At 35.1% G+C, this 20,409-nt stretch overlaps 1 protein-coding gene across 1 annotated transcript; it reads left to right on the forward strand.

Annotated features, from left to right (window-relative positions):
* The first annotated feature begins 373 nt into the window (after nt 1–373).
* On the forward strand, nt 374–20,396 carry FGL1 (fibrinogen like 1). Its single transcript, XM_057382307.1, has 8 exons — nt 374–482; nt 4,147–4,219; nt 9,511–9,691; nt 12,118–12,277; nt 13,418–13,515; nt 13,912–14,000; nt 14,563–14,750; nt 18,594–20,396. The coding sequence occupies exons 2-8, from the start codon at nt 4,154–4,156 to the stop codon at nt 18,751–18,753; spliced, it is 942 nt and encodes a 313-aa protein (XP_057238290.1). The 5' UTR covers nt 374–482; nt 4,147–4,153; the 3' UTR covers nt 18,754–20,396.
* The last annotated feature ends 13 nt before the right edge of the window (nt 20,397–20,409 follow it).

The following is a 20,409-nucleotide window of genomic DNA, read 5'->3' on the forward strand; positions in this document are numbered from 1 at the left end:
TTTTTTTTTAGCATATTTCTTTTCTTATTACACCTCTAACATGTAATTTCTAGTTTGAGTGACTACGGGTTTTTTTCTTAAATCAGTTGAGTCAGTTATGCTCTCTATGTACCTCTGAAGTCTAAGAGATTTAGGCTCTTAACTATTGAAAGGACTGGAGTATAAGGCTGAGTATGATACAGACAGCAATTTCCTGCATCTCAACAGTAAAAGGGAATGGATGATCCTTTGTTATTTTTGGTTTATTTTTATTTCAAATGTGTTGTGTTAGGCACGGAATTACCGTCATCCCCTTATGTTGCAATTTAGTCTCGATAACTGCAACTTTCAGTAACATTCCATCCCAGTGACTCATAGCAGATGGAAGCCTCAACTCTACAGAATTTAATAGCAAAAACAGTCGCAGTTTGGGAAGGGATCTGGAATTTTTTGCATCAGCTTAAGAAGATTTAACAGCTTTGAGTTCTGTCCAGAAGTTAAAGGTAAACATTTAAAGTACCTATGAGGGAAGAAGGAAGAAGTTTGTTTAGTTTTTATCAGTATGGTTTAAAAGAAATGTATTTTTGAAGGCAGCCATATAACTGGGGCAGTGCTGATAATGATGTATTAATGTTTTACCAGGATCTAGCTATTTTCCTGTATTTCTATATAGTTAATAAACCAAATATTCAAATCTGCAGTTTCTATATTTGCATTACTATATGGCTGTATGAACAAGGCTGCTTTTAAAACCTAAAAGTAAATCAAATCAGAAATTATTTTTCTGATGAGGAAAAAAGGGCAAATTTTGTAACACCACCAAACTTAAACAAAGCAAAATTTTGCATGAATTTAATAATTTGATTTTTAAGAAAGCAAACAAAAACCTTTCCAGTCATTATCTATCCTTTTGGCAGATTTCCTCCTACCATTATGGTACTTATTAGCAATGCAATTATTAGCAATCTTATTGACACTAACAGAAACAGGCATCTGTATTGCATCTAGCTTGCTGTCTCTTAACTTAAAAACCATAATAATATTGCAATGGTTCAAAATTTTCATAGCACAAAACTTCTTTAATGTCATCAATTCTATTGAGTAGTTTATTATTCAAAGACTTGGAAAAATCATCAAGTGTAGGGGAAATTTGAATCTATAATGAATTATCTGTGTATCCTTTAAAGAAAGCCCCAACGTGGAGAAGAAAAATGGTGTCTTTCTAGAATTTTGGTTCCATAGCTTTGGAGAAAAATTTCTGCTCAACTGTGCATGTGCATATTGCAAGTTTAATCTTTGAAAAGTAAATGAGTAACTCCAGGGATAAAATTTCAAGGTTTCACAAAATTTGCACTTAAACTTTGTTTCTTTAAAACAGAAAGTGCTACTTTTTTTTTTTTTTTTTTCCCAGCTATCATGCTTAAGAAAGAGGCATCCTTAAATAGAAAGGTGACTTCATCCAAAAAAAGACAAACTAAACCAACTGCACACAATCTAAATTCCTCAGCTATTAATTCCTTTTGTGCAGTTTGCTCATAGTAGCTCATACATGCTGTAAGGCACTTACCTGCCATGATTGTTCCTCATAGTCTTTTTTTTTTTTTTTTAAACTAGCATAAATTTCTCTGAAAAGTATGCAATATTTACTTTATACCTTTTTTTTAAAAAAAAAAGAAAAACCAAACCAAAAGAATACTGTAGTTGTAAAGCTGCGCAATCCATTTAAGATTGATTGTGGTATTCAGCATTCACAGTCAGTGAAATCATGATAGAACATTTCAAAGACTAATGTGGGRGAGAATACTGTGTTTTCATAATTGAAATAACAGGGATGAAGCAGAACATATGAAATACGAGTCTTCCAGTGAAAAAAATAGAGTTCCTTCTCTCCTAGAAAACATATTTAAAATGTGCAAGGGGTTGGGACAATAGTTATCAGAGACAGATAATTTACAGGGTGTCCAGATAGTTAACGTACTCTTTGGTTACTCCTGTCACAGACAGTGTCATCCCAACAGATGGCAACAGCTGCTTTCAAATCAGAAGTGGCTGTAATAGCTATAATTACTAGTGCTGTAAGGTGAAAGTGCGTGTTTTATCATGGCAGAAACCCTTGACATTTAAATGACAGATTCATTGCCAGGCAATTCTTGCGGATTCCTCACACACACTCCTACCACCCATTTTTAAGCCTGTAGTTCATAGGATTTACCACTTCAAATAAAATCAGAATTTATTGCACTGAATTCTAGTAATTTCTAATTCAAATGACATACCATTTATTTGGTTAGCATGAAGGACAGCTTACAGTTTTAAATTCAGCAAGTTTGTGGCATAGAAATAACTTCGCCTARGATTTTCAGTTCACGTTTTTACTCAAGACACATTTGATAGATAATTTTTAATGGATTCCTTTGGAATCCTCAGAGATAGATGTCAGCTTAGTATAGGGCTTTGCAGCTTAGTGATAGATGTTGTATATGTCCAAAATGCTTTAAAAGACTTCTGAGCTGCTGCTACATGGGTCAATGGGTACAGAGTACCCTCAACAATTTGTGTCTGCATCAATCCTGTGCAAGAAGTGGAACAATGAGCTTTATACAGATACACTGTACCTGTATAAATTTGGGTCTCAAAACTCTGTGCTTTTGGATATGATGCTTTCAAACCAGCAACCCTTGGWAGTAAAAAAACAAAACAAAACAAAACAAAAACACACCAGACCAATGGTCCTTACTTAAATAACTGTAATTWAAAAAAAAAACCATCCTAAATATTTTATAAGCAGGTGTTGAAGTCTGAAATTTGTCTGGGCTGTAGTTTGTAGTCTTGCATGAAAAGATGTTGTTTTCAGAGATTGGTGAAAATATAGTTGGACTTGTCCAATTTTACATGAACTTAAAAATGTACTTCTCATAAGTACCTTGCTCATCTTTGTACAGTAAAATGCACAGTCCGCCAAAGTTTCACTGATGTTTTATATAAATTCCCATAGAACATGAGTGGAAATTTTTGTAAATTTGGTGTTTCAATAAGCACAAGATGGAATTGCATCATTATTCTCTATTATAMGTCTTTCACTTTGTCTAACCACAAGTGCTTTAATGTCACCATCCCTGGAAACATTCAAAAAATGTAGATGTGGGCTTAGGGACATGGTTTAGTAGATGACCTGTCAGTGTTAAGTTAACAGTTTGACTCAGTGATCTTGGACATCTTATCCTTAATAACTCTATGATTCTATGTAGTTAGCTGATTCAGTTTAATAAGTAGGAAAAGCAGAGTGGACACATAAATAGGTGTTGGCATATGCTAAATGAAAATACTTGTAGTTAAAAATGAAACATTCCTCAGTTGATAGCTTGTAGGGGTTTAAGTAATTAATTAATGCATAATCTATGTAAATATTTTACTGATTAGAGGCCTTGGTTTCTCCTCTGTGAGCTGAAAAGCACATATCTGTCTTACAAAAAAAATGGAAGTTCTATCAGCTAATGTTTGCAAGGCAGTGAAATACAGTGGTGATTGGTTTGGCCTATAAAATAATTTGCATATGAAACAATGGGGTTTAAAATGCCATGGGTCATACAGTACAATGTATCATAGCTATCAGTTTAAAGATGTCATCCATGTCACTATTAGAATAAAAGCTGAGAACTGTTTTGGATTTTCCCCCCAAATTACTCCATAAAAGTAAAATTATCTTGATCCTCTCCTGGTGCCCAAAAGTTGCACAAATCTTTAGTTCAAGAAAAACTAGCCCAATTAAGATTTTAATTACTTGTCTATGAGAGAGACCTTTCTCACAAATTTATAGGACCAACAATTRCCCTACTTTTTAGCTTCTTTTAATTTTTTTTTTTTTGCTTTTGTCTTCAAAATAAAATATTTGAGTTTGAATCTTGAATACCTGTCCTAAAATGTGTGGAAAGCTCTACTACAAAGTGTCCTAAATGGATAAATTCTGGTTTTACTGGCTTTTGGAGCTGTATTTTATCAGACTATTTTAGACATTTGTAGTGAAGCCTGCACATACATTATATTTACAATTTGTAATAAAAGAATTACAGGTTAAATGGACTCTTGAATAAGATTTTAAGATGTCAAGTGCAAATATTTAGGTTTTATACTTAACTAGTTGCTTTCCTTTGTTGCTTTACTTCACAGCTTCCAAATGAAGATTCTSATAATGATTGATTTTGTCCTTGCAGCTAGCCTGATGGATGTCATTGGCAGCTCTGTAAGTTCTAGTAATTAAATTCATCTATAGAGTTTTTTCTGAACACTGTATACCTTGTTCTCCATAGTGCTCACAATCTCTGCCTGGGATGGTAGAACCTTTGATAGAAAATACTAGAATTCATTAAAAAATGTAAGAAGGGAGAAACAACTTCAAATGATGTTCAGTGGTGGCAAGTTTCTAATAAGGAAAGAGGAAAAAATGTATAAATTTGCAACGGAAGATAAATCACTAGGCAATGGCATAGAASAAAGAAATCCAGTCAGTTTATAACTGGATCCGATATGAAACAGGAGATGATATATCTTTCCTAAAAAAGATATCATACCATTGAGGCACTTTGTACAGAAGGCACACAAGATGATTAAGCTACCATTCAGGGATAATGCGAACGCAGAACACCTGTAGTTTTGAGCAGCATATTTATCGAAAGGCAATGCCCAGGAACTCCTAAAACAGTGGCTGCAGCAGTGATRTTTCTGGTCACTAACACTTAGTATGCAGAATATTTTCTACCTTATCCACTTGTCATACAACTTTTTTTTCAAACAAGATCCATAACTTCCTATTCTTACCTGTTTCCATGTAACTACATTATWATTCACACTCAGAAACAATGATCAAAACTCCTTCACCTCAAGCTCCCAAAACCCCCTCCTATACATTCTGTTTCTCCTACAAAACCCTAAAAAAATCACACTTCCCAGTTTAAAATATCTCTAGCCTCACCAACCCTTCACTGCCTGTCTTGGCTTTCCTTACTTGTTTGATATTCTGATCCTAAATAGGAGAGACCTAAAGGGATTGAATTATTGATTCATAATTGCCTAGTGGTTACTGAATTTACAACTGTTGTTTGTGGTTTACTTTAACTTATTGAAAACTTGTTCAGGTGAGTAGCTTTACAGAGGCAGCATAGGAAGCATCCACCTCTGTAATAATTTCTACTCAGTGGAGAAAAGCAGTACCTATTTCTGCAAAGGTCAATTGACAAAAGAGTCATTATAGTTAAATGCATTTACTTTTTTTTAACTATTGTTTTTTTATTTGTAATATTGTGGACTTTAGCTGACCTTCTGAGTAAAAGGTGGGAATATTCTGAACTTCATATAAAGTTCTCACATTTTAATCTTATTAAAGCACTAATCTCAATATAGAGATGTTTTGGACCTAGTTTATATTATAAAAGATTTAGGAAATAGCRCCACAAGTAAAAGGTTTGTATTTTTATAGTTTTCTGAGTCTAGTTTATAGCAATAATTTTACTGAAAGGTCACTAACTGCTAAATTCACRCAATAATGAAAGTGAATGCACATTAATTGCAGCAGCTGGTTAAATGTGGGATTGTGTGCCCAAGAGCAGAGCTGTCAGCAGTTGTTAGATAATTGCTTCTCAATGTGTAGTGCAAACAGTTGCTTCACTGAAACAGACAGAACAGGTTGTGTTCAGTCTGCTTTCAATCAGTGGGCACCACAGTCTACTGGAGACAGCCACAATAAAATTCACATTTTGATGAGTATTTCAACATTATAATGGTTTAACTTTGGTCTATATATAAAAAATGGAATAGCAACATGTTATAGCTGCTGATTTATAATCCTTGTTTTCATTTTGCTTCTGTATTACTCTAGCTGTACACTGGTTTAACTCCAATCTGTATTACTTAACTCCAATGATTTTAAAAGGTTATTCTGTAAAAAAAAAAAAAAAAAAAATAAAATAAAAAAAGGGTAGTGGCACATTGAAAGAACAGTCTGGTAAACTGAAGATTTAAAGCTGCATTGGTCAACCCTGAAGTTGCAGTTACCTTGTGAGCGTCCCTTAGGAAAAATAGACATGGAATTCCAAATACAAGAGCCGTGGTTTTGCTGTTCAGCAGYAAAGTCTAATGGGATTTCTCTGGAGCTGACAGAGAGAGTCATCAACGAGAAGGCTGATGTCAGGGAGAGAAAGCAAAGTATCAGATACCAGTTCTTTTCACCTGTATGTTACTTTCAAAACTTTACTTCTGCTCTTTTTTTTTTTTTTTTTTTTTTTTTTTTTTTTTTTTTTTTTTTTTTTTTTTTTTTTTTTTTTTTTTTTTTTTTTTTTTTTTTTTTTTTATGTGCAGTAGTTATTTGGTATGGCTAGTCATGTCTTGATTGTCACGTCCAATTTATTGTCACTTCCTAAGTGCTGAGAGATTAAACATTTTTAATCAGGAACTTGCCATGTGTAATGTAGATATGTTGCTGGTCACCCTATCATGAGTATATAGTCTGTAAAGTAGATGAAGATCAGCTCATAGTTAGTTTTTCAATTTTATGAATTAATTCATAACTTTAATTCATAACTTTAAGAATAATATTTAGAGGCGTAGCTGTTGCAGACTTGTGTTTAATTTGGTTYAAAGGAAAGGACCTTTTATTGTGACAAATGAAGTAGTGTCATACTGAATTTAGATACCAAGTTTTCTAAGGTATGATAATATTTTTGAGAAGTTCTGTACTTCCATTATATAATTTAATCACAGTAGGAGTATGGTTTTTAGCAGTATGAAAAGGGGAACTGATAGATGTATTTCTACTACACCCGAATGAAACACACTTACCTGCCTGTAGCTGCATCTCCTCAAGTGCATCATCTCTTGCCCTTTCCAGCGTGGAAGGTGGCTCTCTGTGGTTCAGATCTTGCCATGTATTAAAGAGGTTACTCACTTGAAGTCTTGTCTATGAAACTGCAGAGGTCTGGCAACAGGGGCCACTTTTTCCAGGTCTCTCCTATTGCACTTTACCGTGTTCTCCAAGKTTGTGAGTACTGAGTTCAGATTGACACAGTCTAACCTCAGTAAAACTGCTAAATGTGGCATGGTGGCTTCTTTATCACTCTTGCCTTAGTTTGATTAGAATTAATATTTTATTAATTCTAATAATACTAATTAATATTATTAATCATACTAATTAATATTATTAATCATACTAATTAATATTATTAATATCCCATGGGATCATGGGAATTTTCTTTATAGTTTTACTCTTATAGTTAGCATTAACTCACCACATTGAGCCTGGAAATATTTTCTCAATATTTTAAAAATTTATTCACTTTTTCACAATCCGCCTGTGCATCTCTTTCTTCAAAGTTCTGCAGTCCTCTGTAATTTTCTGTATGTACATGGGACTAGGGTCACCATTTGCAGACGCCTGTCAAAGAAACCTCTTCTGAATCGCCCACTGACTTCATTCCCACTGAATTAAAATTCAGCTTTTTGAAGGGTTTGTGTGAAGCCGCAGATACAACTGAGACCATGGAAAGGCTGCACAATAAACAGTGCATCTTTTCATTGTAATAYGCTATGTATCTCACATTAACYGGTATCRTTAARTRACATCCCTCTAATCYACTGTAGCAACTTCGTTTCTGTGTRTCCATATATATTAACAAATTTCTTCTCTTGTTTCCAGCTAGAAGAAAAGGATTACATGCTAGGCATCTAGTATAGCTATCGATATAGCCATGTCGTATAGCTATCGACAACTGAAAAAGATTTCCAAGAGAAGGTTCTTAAATAAGATAGGACCTTTGGAATATTAGTGGGTCATTGGCTGCTGTGTTCCTCTACAAAGGTGTTTGGTGAATGTGGCTCTGGCCTTGCAGCGTCCCCTTGTGGCCAAGCACTGCCATGGTTCCCCAGCGCCTCCTCGGCCAGCGCACGGCRCCGCTGCGGACACACCCGCGGGCAGAGCCGCCCGACGTGGGCAGCCGAGCACAGAGGGGCTGCTGAACCTTTCCCTCTACAACACGTCGCTGACAAATTGCCTACTTATGCCATACATATATACATTTCCCATTCTTTTATTCCACTATGTGTATTAGATTACAATTATGGATGAATTACAGCAAGTCTCCGATAAACTTCAGTAATACTTAAGGCATAATGAATTCAGGATTGTTCTGCACAGTCTCATGATCAGATTTTTCAGTGTAACTCAATATTGCAAACCAATGGAACATTTTGTTGAGACTGCACTTGGACAATGGGTGAAGCATGAGCTTGATGCAGACTTAAGTATGCAGACACYGCTGAAGTGCAGACACTTCACTATGCACAGCAGCGTGCTATTGCAGACATTTCTATAGCTGGGTGTGATAGAGCAACATTCTGAGATATAAATTCTTCCATATGGATGGCAAATATTGCAGGTCTACGTGTAAATAATGTTCTCTATAAGTAAGGTAGCAGCAGTTCAGAACTACTGGAAAGTTGATCTTACATGTCAGATTTCCAGAAAGTCCCCCTTCGATTTTGCCTTTGCAGTGCTAGTTGTGCTCTTTTACAAGAAGCATAGCTGCCAAATTCTGCTCACATAAAATTGCAGACAGTGTTACTGGTGCAAAACCTGTGCCATGTTTCCAAAGGCTTTTCTCCCTCACACTGAAAACAAATTTATTTAATATCTATTTTAAACTGTACAAACTGTTTTAATTTAAGCTCCCTAGATCCCGTTCTGTTCACTTTGGCTATGWTACTGTAGTCTTTAATCTAAAACCAATTATTTATTGCTCAGCATGCATTCAGCATGTCAGAATTTGGAACAGCTATTCCAACTCTTGAGGTCAAGTGAGTGCTAGGCATTGCTGTATCAGAATTATCACATTTCTCACCCACTTTGCATGGCAAAATTAAGTGTACAAGTCACAGTGCAACACTACCTTTTGTTTTAACTTTTATTTTTCATACTTATTCAGAGCTTTTTAGGGACTATTTCAGCATGCCAAAATGAGCTTAACAATATTTATGTTGGCAATGTTAGCATCCTTATCATAAGAAGTGTGTATTTAAAAGCATTTGAAAAATGCCCAACGAAGTTGAAAACATATCCATGTGGATTTCATTTCCTTATAACTMTTTAGAACCTTCACAATGTTAGTAGCAGGCCTTACTGGATAGCAAATCTCTGTGCATGACAGATGACAGAGAATAAGCCATCCTTATGATAGGGCCTCTATTATGGTGTTTTTCTCCAAAGTCCCCACTGCATGTTTGCAGTTGGAGCTGGTAGCACTAAAGAAAAGGTCTCTTTGCAAAGTGTTCATCATATATTTTATACATTACACTCAGTAATAGATGAAATGGTTTTCAACAGAGGTAGCAGTAGAGGTGGAAGTCTGTAGGGTCTGCAGGAAATTGTGACTGAAATATTTAATTCAAGTTAAATTTTATTTATGCATTKGTTGGTTGGCTTTTTGTGTCACATGTTAAATATCACCAAAAATTGTTGATTTTACAATAAGATGCTTTCCTCTCTAGGATCTACAGAAATGTTTTCAAGAGCAATTATGGCTTCAGGGCCAGGTGAGGCTTCTGGAACATCGTGTGAAACAGAAACAGTTAAAAATTATACAGCTCTTAGAGAAGAAAGAAATTCAGTACAGTGACAGAGAAGATGAAAACAGTGTCATTGACTTGGGAGGAAAAAGACAGTATTCAGGTTAGAAATGAGGCTATTCTTTTCATTTCTATTCATTGTAATGATACCCAGAAGCTTKTGAACAATTGGGCCTATTGAGTTATTGTTTTAAAACCTCATMATAGAATAATGTTTGTTTAAAACACAGTGGTCAACTTTTACCTAGACCTGCTGCGCAGGGAAAAATTGTTAATGTGAGATGGTAGAAATCAAATCAGGATTTAAGAAGTTTACTGATTTATTAATAGTGCATAATTAAAAACAATCAATGGACAAATTAAGCATGAATTTCAGCAATACAACAGATAAAAACCAATAATAGATTTATACAAAATGTTAGTCAGCCATTACAGGTTTCTGAACACTGTTCTTTAACTAATCTGAAAAGTTCTAACAATAACTAAGAGGATTAGGTCACATTCATATATTCGAATGATTGCCTGGGTTACAAGCACACACTGACTTTGTTCCAATCTGTCAAATCCCTGAAACATCCATATTTACACACATAAGCCTAGCATAATGACTTCTGCATTTCACTTTAATAATATTCTTATGTTGTACTTTGACTGAGTTGGACTCAGCTCATGACATCACAGTTTCTAAAATACTGGTTTGAAGTTGTTTTWGTAATCTCACCAGCATTCTAGTTGTGATACACTTCTTCTGCAATGGAAGACTCACAGGAGTGGCAGTGAGGCCCAAACTTGAAATTATAAAACACCATCCAAAAAATCMGTTGGATTGAAAATAGAATTTAGGAATCTGACTCCTAGATAGGGTTTGTTTCTAGCTGCCCAGTGCTAGAAAGTCTAAACTACTATTATTTTTAATAGTCTTGTTTAAATACACTTGTAGTGCTTATACTGCTGGAAGAAAATCCAACATATATAACATTTGATCCCAAGCCATCAAATAAAACAAAACACCATTAAAATGAAATTAAAAGCAGTTAGAAAYATGACTTTAAATTTTAGCTGTGTATTTATGTACTCAGCATCCTGGAACACTTTATTTTTATTATTRGGGCTGACTCATTTGTTACTGGAAAAGATTATTAAACCCACATTTCTCTGAAAGGTATTTGTCCTTTATTAGCATGTGCCTCAATTTATTCTTCTACAATGTTATTCTAAAAAAAMCCCAGATCTAACCTGTTCCTGTTTCTGATGATTTTTCCCCCCCATTATTTTTCATTTTCCTTACATCTTGGAAAATGCTTTTCCCTATTCATACTGCATTATTTTCTCAATCTACTGTAGCATTTTAGTATCAACAGAGCTGGATAATCTGAGTTAGTGAAGGGGAAATTCCATACTATATACACCTGCTAAAAATTAAGATATGCTTGTGTTTTGCTAACCTACTAAGAAATTAATGCACAAGAAAAGCTATTTTCTATAAGGCAATCACACATTCTCTAGAAAGACATATTAGCTGTTATTTAAATAATGTTTTCTACTACAGTTTATTCAAATCCTGACATAGCTATTTATTTTCTGTATAAAGTGTTTGTTTTCTATGTCTAATCTTCACTGACACTTTCACTGAAAYGAAATATAATAGTTCATAAAGTTCCAACCAGGCCTGGAAGTTCAGCCAACTCAGAGAATTCCTTAAAGATAATCAGCTCTACCTTAGCCAGGAAAAACAGAAATGCTGAAAATTATACATCTTTTTTGTATGACTGCATGATGGTAGATTACATATAAAACAAAGAACTCCTTTAATTTCTTAATTCCTAGAGGAAAAAAATATAAGATTATACAATTACATTGCTGTAATATTTCCATGAGCTCTGAATTTTGTTATTCTTTTAAATTATATTCATCAAGAGCAATGCAGACCAGACTGTGAGTGGTGTCAAGTCAAAGTTGTATAATTTTACACATACACTGCACTTTTTGGGCATAAGTCTTCCACATATTTTTGCACCTATTTGGWAGAAGGGACAGGAGAATCAGGCYTCRCAATTGTTTCATTTTTTTAACACTGGAGATTCCRTATTTTGGTTTTGGCACTTCTGAGRTCTTTCTGGACATAGAAGTATGTTTGTTTTTAAAGATGTGTCTTAAATGTAATTTTGTGGTTGTAACAGGATTCTAATGTGGATGACACCACTGTGAACTAGAAGTGACACCACTTAAAGCAGGAGAATTATTTTGCTAGTCAAGTGGAAACAAAAATTACAATATGACATTGCGGAAAGATATTCTTTAAAAGATATAGCAAAATAATTACAGCTCAATAAAGTATCAAAGCAACACAAGTCAAAAAAATGCCCAAAAGTTAAAGAAATGTGTTTGCAGAGATATTTCTTTTTATTAGTTTGGTTTATATGTGACTTCTATATMACATGACTTGATTACTGTTGTTGACCTAATTTCTGATTTTGCCAGTAAGTACAGGACTAAAAAAGTTGTGTCCAATTAATGTTTTGTGAACAGATTGTGCAGAAATCTACAATGAAGGCCATAAGCAAAATGGATTTTATAAAATAAAACCACTCCAGAGTCCTACTGAATTCCTTGCATTCTGTGAYATGTCTGAAGGAGGAGGTTGGACTGTTTTTCAGAGGCGTTCTGATGGCAGCCAGAATTTTGATAGGTAGGTACTCGTCTTGGTAATTAAAATTGGAAATAAAGTGAAGAAACATTAAACCAGATGGAGGTAAGTTAAATCTAAACTTCAGAAGTATACGAATAAGTTGTTATCTTAGATAAAAGGGAGGAATGGTTATTGATGATGAGATACCACTTCTGGCTCTTGCTTTGGCTGTCTTCTGTGAGACATCCATCCCTTCTAGTSTTGTCTGACAACTTTTTTCTTTTATATGAGGGCCCTTCAATTTCAAATGCAAACAATTGAGTAAAAGACTAGCTTGTCTTTTGCAATTAATAAAAATCTAAAAAGTCAAAAGTGTAAGSAATGTGCTTGAATCCAAAACACCATCAGCCAACAAGTATGAGAGAAACCYACCACATAAGTATTCTGTAACTTATGGTAAAATGCTCCCAGGGAAGATAAAATGGGTGAGAACTTGATTTGTGCATACCTAACCTCCTTGCTTTTTCCAAGACTCAWGTGCATTTTCAGAAATGTCCAGAARAGAAAAYTTTGGTCCTGTGAGCCAAAATTTAAGCCATTTGTGAGTGAGGAAAACTTCTTTCATGATATATGATCAAATAAGTTGCAAAAGAATACTCCAATATTTAATGAACTTWCAAAGATTTCGGCAGAGGGCTGATTAAAGATCATTAAATGTTGGAGCAATTCCCCTATTAGGACAGGTTAAGGCTGTCCCGTTTGCAGAAGAGATGGATTCAGCAGAACTTCATAGCAACCTGCCTGCACTTACAAGRTCAGTAAGACAACAATTTGCGAACTCATTGACTAAAAATGTTCTTCACAGAGGTGTCTTGGGGGAGAAGTAGAAACAAAGTACATAAGTTGAAACAGTACAGCCTCAGTCTGGATATAAGGAGAAACTTTTTTACCATGAAAGGAGTCAGCAGGTTGCCCAAAGAGWATGTGAAGTCTCCATCCTTGCAAGTTTTCAAGATCTGAATGGACAAGCCTTTAACAGCCTGGGCTGATCTCATGGCTGATTCTGGCTTGAGATGACATTTGACTAGATTGCCTCCTGAGGTTCCTTCCTGTTTGAGTTATTCTGTGATCTATAGTTGTAGAATAAAACATCCAAACAAACTTGTTTTTTGATAAATTAGAAATTTGTACCCTTTTCAGAGTCTGGGCTGACTATGAAGAAGGCTTTGGAAATTTTGTTTTGAAAAATGGTGAATTTTGGCTTGGTAACAAAAATCTTCATTATTTGACTAATCAAGGTAAGATTTGTGTTGGAACAGTAGTCTTACTGTTTCTGTTTCTTTGCTCTTCCCAGACCACTTTTGTTTCCCTTTTAGTTACCATAAGTACTGACTTACGTAGTTAATCTTCATGGATTTCTCTAATTTTCAGAAAAAAACCCTCATTTGAATATATGTTTTCTAAGAAAAGAAACTGTCTTTAGGCCACTGACATACAATGAGGCCCTGTGAAATAGGGAGGAGGAGACAAGAGTRTATCTTAGGAGAATTGTCTATATCCATTTTGCAGTCAACATCACTAACAGTGTAGTCTCGTATGTTCTTTTAAATTTAATCTTCTACTATAATGCGCAGTTCTGAAAAGTAATGAGATGGCTACTTTAACAAAAATAATTTGTATTGTTATTTTTTAAGGGAATTATACTTTAAGAATTGATCTTACTGATTTTGAAGGAGAACGGCGTTTTGCACAATATGCAAAATTCAGAGTTGCAGGAGAAGAGGTAATAAAATATTAAATGACTAGAGGTTTTAACGAAAACTTGGATTTCACAGACAGACAATAAATACACAGTTTTCCTAATTTTCCACGAAAGTTTGTGTAGAACTATTGTGTAGAATTTGTGTAGAAATTATTACCATATTTTCTTTCTTACAATTTTCAAATGCATAATAAAAATGTTTTACCCTGACACATTAAATTCAAATTTTCTGGAAGATGTATGAATCCATTGGTTTAGCAGATGTGGATAAAAGCARTTTTTCTGTTTTTGTTGATATTACYAACAATAATGGTACAAGATRTTTTGATTTGTTAATWTACATTGCAAACTAGCCCTAATGTTATTTTTATTGGGTCATTGATATATCAGGTTAATGACAAGTTTTATCCCTGTTAAGCATTATTTAGTAYACAGTGTTTAAGTAGCATGACTTTTCTTAGAATAAAAATAGCAGCAAATGGAACAGATTAGGTTCCWCTTTGTGGTTTTACTCTCTGACATGTCAAGGGCTAAAGACATGTTGGAATTTCATTTTTTTTTCTTTCTTCACGTTTTTTATTAGCATTCTTATGAGATGAGTTGTGGTGAATACTCTGGCACAGCTGGTGATTCCCTTACTGGTGATTTTCATCCTGAAGTAAAATGGTGGGCTGATCATCGAGGAATGAAATTCAGTACTAGAGACAGGGATAATGACAACTATGAGGGGAACTGTGCTGAAGAGGAAAAGGCTGGCTGGTGGTTTAACAGGTATTTTGATTTTGCATAGGTACTGTCAAGCATTCTGCTCCATGTGTATTCATGAAATAGTAACATATGGTAGAAGATAGATTGGGATAGTTTATTTATTTGCAATGTGCCCCTGTCCCCAGCAGAGATGTCAGTGCTGGTAAGACTGAGGGTCACCTTAGAAGGGACAGCACCTACTGTGCCGCTCAAGCTGGTGTGTGATAACGGTATTTGCCATAGGTCATCTTTGTTATCAAGCAGTGAGGAGGAGATAATTCTGCCCCTCTGAGGTAAAGGTAACTAGTTTTTACACAAGTAGGTCATGTAGAGTTTGCAGATGTATCCCTGCTGTACTTCACTCGTTGCACTAGACCAGATGTGGCAGCACTGCAAATATCTGACAAGCTAAACTAGTGCCAGCTTATCAAGACTCATTTTTTTCACCTCACTTCACAGCATCTCACTCTTGTTATTCTTTCTAAATGGAGATGATAATGTGTCCACTCAGTTTCTGTCAGTGTGCATGTCTGGACTTGGTGGAAGATTTTTTTAAAATAGGGTTCAGTAAAAGAATTTTAAAATTCTACTTACATGCAATATACCAAATCAAAAAGAAAGGATAAAACTGGTAGTCTTAGCACAGCCTGCACAGATCACCTATGTTCGTTCCTGTAATTAATTAGATAAATATAGCCATGAAGAGAAACTGCAATCTAACTGTGTAATAGAGAGGTTTAAAATACAGCTCAGGGAAGCATACTACTCTCACTGTGATCTCAGTTCACTTGGCAAGAGGTGCCAGGCTGGATCAACTCCATTGTTTYTCTTGTGTCATCCTTTGTTTCTCTTTTTAACTCCTCATTTGCCAAATTCTGTTTTTATAAGTAGTCTGTRACTACCTTAGCTGATATGATGCAGCTATTAACTCAGTGTTTCATAATTAACTACTTATTTTTATACATTATAACGTATTTGCATGGTTGGCCAGTCAGAAGAATGTTTGAGGCATGGAAAAAGTCATATGTAGATGAATTTTTTTTGCATTTCTCAAGGAAGCTAAGATATAAAAGGGAAAGGAAACTGTGTTGGAGATTATTTTCCCATGAAATCAGAACTTTTGTAGATTTAAAGGAATATCTGGATGYCAAATCACATAAAACTGATACCATGCCATGGAGTTTAGTAAGTGTGCATCACTAATCACTTTTAGACCACTGCACACATTTTTGTCTTTTAAAAACGTTTTTTTAGAAAATACTAGATTGATCTGGACAAAAGAATGACCACTTTACAAAAGTAGCTGTACAGCAGRACTTGACAGTTATTTATACCTTGTAGTTGGTGCTACATAACTTCTAAAGATAGCTGACTCCTACTAGGCTAGTTCTTATTATGGCTTGTAGCTCATGCTCTTAAAGTGACAGTCTAGCTGGATAATGAAGATGAGTTACTGAGAGTGTTATTTCASTGCCTTGTTACTGACTTTTTTGTGTTAAGCCTAACATAAAACTGAAAACTGCAAAATACTAGAAAATTCCAGTTTCAGTAAGTCCTACTCMAAAGAACAGTACTGGCAGAGAAGGAAAGCTCTCGAAACACATATTTGTCATGCACAGATTAGCAAATATAGAAGGAATCAGTATTCTTGGCTGGTTTGTATAAGAGCTCCCAGCTATGAAGGAATTGTTTATAGCCAGCTCAATGCTATTGGGACTAATGAAATACAGAAGAGCCCAGATAATATGAAAACCAAGGGATGTGACACAAGTGAAGCCCCATGGAAGTAACTCATATCTAGTTTAAAGCCACCAATATTGCTCCAGCTCAGCAAAATGGCCTCTACAGCAAAATGGTCCCTTTTTTAAGCAAAGCCGTACCAGAGATTTTAATCTTGAATGCAAATCCACAGAGCTGGGTTCACTCTCTAACTACCTGCAGGTCATAAGCTTTCCAGCACCCAGGGCATTGCAAAGCTCAGTAGGTTTGTAAGTAGTGAAAGCAGGGTGAACAATTCTACTTGGACAGGAGCTTATTCTCTCCCAGCACTCCCATTTTTAGTTATACCATCTATGGATGGTAACAGGGATCCGTTAGGTGACAACTTGGGTCCAGATATCACTAGCTCAAGCTTCCTGCCACACCAATCATCCCAGAGATTGCATAASTACATTCATGTGGGGAACATAGTGCAGTCAGTAAATGCAAACAGACTACAAAGAGTTCTTCAGGCAACCAATTCATATCTCTCCATATCTGCCACACAGTTAATATATAATAGAGATACAATTGGTACAGTTGAGAGCTGACTGTACTTTTGAAATTACTGCAGTGTATTATKATATTATATTATCCTATTGAAAAGATAGGAGGAACACAGGCTAACTTTAAGGTGTTTATTTACTGGTGAATAATGAATGATGTTTCACAATATCGTATCAATAATTACATGCCAGTTGTTAATTTAGTATGTCCAGTTACTTTGGACAGCATGTAGTTGGATATTGAATACTGTAATTTTTGCTACTCATGCTTCCCAGCACTAATTAAGACCTTTTGCTGGCTCATACTGCTGTTGACAACAATTATGGTGTGCCTTGTTATGATTCTTTTAATGAAATCTGTGTTTTGATTCAAAGTAGGCAGAGTGCCTGCTCATTGCAGAATTTGTATGATTAGAAAGATTATGTCAGCTTTGTTACAAGTTTGTCCTTCTCAAAAACAAACATTTTTGATGTCCACAATTCATAAGCTTTCAATTAACACATTTATCAAAACTGACCTTAAAAATTATAAGCAATAAATAAGCATATGTAGATGAGAATTTTYCTGTGGGGCTTTTATAACTGTTTTTATTTAAGCTCTCAAAAACTTGGTTAACAAAGTGTAAACAAAGCCAAAAAGAMTGAGATTTGCCAGTAACCATATTCATAAGGTTCATTTGAAATGTATTCTGTTTGCTTATTTTCTGAAGTCTGCCTTTGAAATCCATCATGGTGTTCAACAGCTAGATATTAAAAGCATTTATAATGAAACACTGAATTGGCAGATAAACCAAGCTGATTCATCACAACATGCTGCAAAAGGAACAGCCAGTTTGCTCTCCATATGGTCACATAAAGATTTAAACTTMTTTCTCATAGAAAACAAGCAAGTATCAAGGCTGTGCTGGTTCCTACTCAAGCATTTTGGGTTTTGCTAGTGTTTCTTGTTTGTTTCAACCACTGTATCTAACAAACTATAGCAGCATTTCTGCCTCAGTCTGTTAAAAACCATCAAAAGTCCCTTAACATAAAATAATATGCCAGCTCCGATGATCCTGTGAATTGTTAGACAYACGTGTAATTCACTGCCAGAATTAATCTATGTGTAAACAGAAGTCCACAGGTGAATAGGCAAGGAATACCACTGATGGTGGTATTCAAGTTTTGTCAAATAAAATACCATGTCATGTAACTGGAAAATGTAAGGGGAGCTACTCTTGAACAACAGAAGAACACAATAGTATTTCTTTCCCAGATTTTTTTTCTTGGTGTAGGCCCTGCTGTCATCCATGCTGAACAACTCTGGAGTAATTTTCCACTGAAACAAATTAGCAGGAAAAACTCCAAGAGCTCATAATGTCAGAAAACATGGAAAGAATCAGCAGCCGCACTTTTGTTTAAAAAGAAGTGAAAAACACTTGCAGTTGTGCCCTAATTAAACCACTGTTGTTTATGCGCACAGAATCCACAAGTGCAAATTTATGCAGCYGTCAAACTAGGCTGGTATCAACACGGCAAATTTTTTGACTTGCAGTGAAATGAGAAATGCTTGAAACTTTTCAGCAGGAGGCCTGATTGCTGTTTCCCTTTTCTTTCCCACCAGGTGTCACTCTGCCAACCTGAACGGTTTGTACTACAGAGGGCCCTACACTGCCGAGACAGACAACGGGATTGTTTGGTACACCTGGCATGGGTGGTGGTATTCCCTAAAATCCGTGGTCATGAAGGTTAGACCTGCAGATTTTGAACGTAATATTGTTTAAGTATTTCATTAACACATTCACCTGGTTAATCTTTTAGGAAATTAATTCCAAATTATAATGGGCRGATTTTTACTTCTCAATCTGTGCGTGTATAAATTTAGAATAATTCCTCTGAAACCAGTAGTTTTATGAGATGTAAGTGAAAAGACAGGCTAGCCTATGAATCTTTAGATATAAATAATAATGCTAATATGGGTCCAGGATTTTTTTGAAAAGGCATCTTTATCAACATGGAGAATTAGGAATAGACATCTTTAGGAATAGACATCTTTATCAACATGGAGAATTTTTGCCTTATAGTAACTACAAATCCTTTCATCCTTAAAGGCAACAGTATTGTTACTGTGTTGCCTCAAAAACAAAAATTAATTGTACTTATTACAATTWAAAAAGACTACTCAGATAGAAGCATAATGTTTACTCAGTGAGATAGAAGCATAAAGTTTACTCAGTGGATGGAACATACCTGCTTTAGAAAAGTTCACAACTTTCAAAATTATAGTTTCCTGTAAATTCCTCTAATGTAATGGTTGCATGTGTTGTGTACATAGCATACATAAAAGGTATAAAGAATGACGCAGGGAACTGAGGAAAGAGAAGGGATGCTACTAGGGTAGAATCAATTGAATTCAGCTTAGAAGTGTCTGTTGTTTGCTGAAGCATTGCTAAGGCTGGTCAAATTTCAATCTAACATTTTTAGATAGTCAATAATTATGCTTTTCTTGTTCTTGGTAACCATCATGCCTTTTAAAAAAATATTTCTTTTTAGGGTCTTTTTTTTAGTTTCCTTTCGAAAGACTTTAATACGCTGATATTTGGAGTTAATAAAAGCTGCATGTGAGCTAAGCTTTGAACAGAGGTCATGTATAGAGGGAAGTGTATTTCTTGTGCAGCAAAAATCTGTCATTTCAGAGGTTCTTAGTGCTTGGCACTATAAATCTCTGCCTTCTTTTTGTATCTGTTAGATTTCAAAACTCTCRTCAGTCACTACTTCTCCTCTTCCTATGTACTTGTTTAGGCTCTCTGGGKTTTTTTTCCATCTCAAGCTGCAGATCCATATTTTTCTTGTACAAGAAAAATGGTAAAAGAGACTCTGCCTATCCCTGTTTTTTGTGCATAGTACTACAATAGAATCTAATAGCCAGTAATAACAAGAGTTGCTGATTTGTGCTTGCTGCCACGGAGAAGATATGAACACCTCTAGAAAGCCATCCAATGAAATGCAGTCCATTTCTGCTGGGCAGAAAGGAAGACTTCAAAAAAAAAAAAAAAAGATTCTTAGCTTGCTTTCCTTAAATAATTTTGCTTTTGTGGTTGAACTGCCACTCTCTCTCCCTCTGTCCAAATACAGTTTTTGAATGTGGCAGCCACTTCCAGTCACACTTAATATAATAGAGTCAGTTTATAACTGCATTGCTATGAAAACAGGTCAGCTGAATGGTAACTCTCTGCATGGCAATTTTTCCTTCCATTTTCATCGTCCCAAAAGAAAAGTCTTTTAAYGATCCTTGGAAGAATTTCACGGAATAAGGGAGGGAAGATGTTTGGAACAACTGGAGGGACAAAAAAGGATTTATATTAAACAATCACACTCAATACTATAAATCAGATTACACCTAAACAAAACAAAAACAAAACCAAAAGCAAACAAACAAA

This window comes from Malurus melanocephalus, unplaced genomic scaffold (assembly GCF_030028575.1).
Source record: "Malurus melanocephalus ecotype Western Australia unplaced genomic scaffold, MMel_1.1 scaffold_563, whole genome shotgun sequence".
Classification (NCBI taxonomy): Eukaryota; Metazoa; Chordata; class Aves; order Passeriformes; family Maluridae; genus Malurus; species Malurus melanocephalus.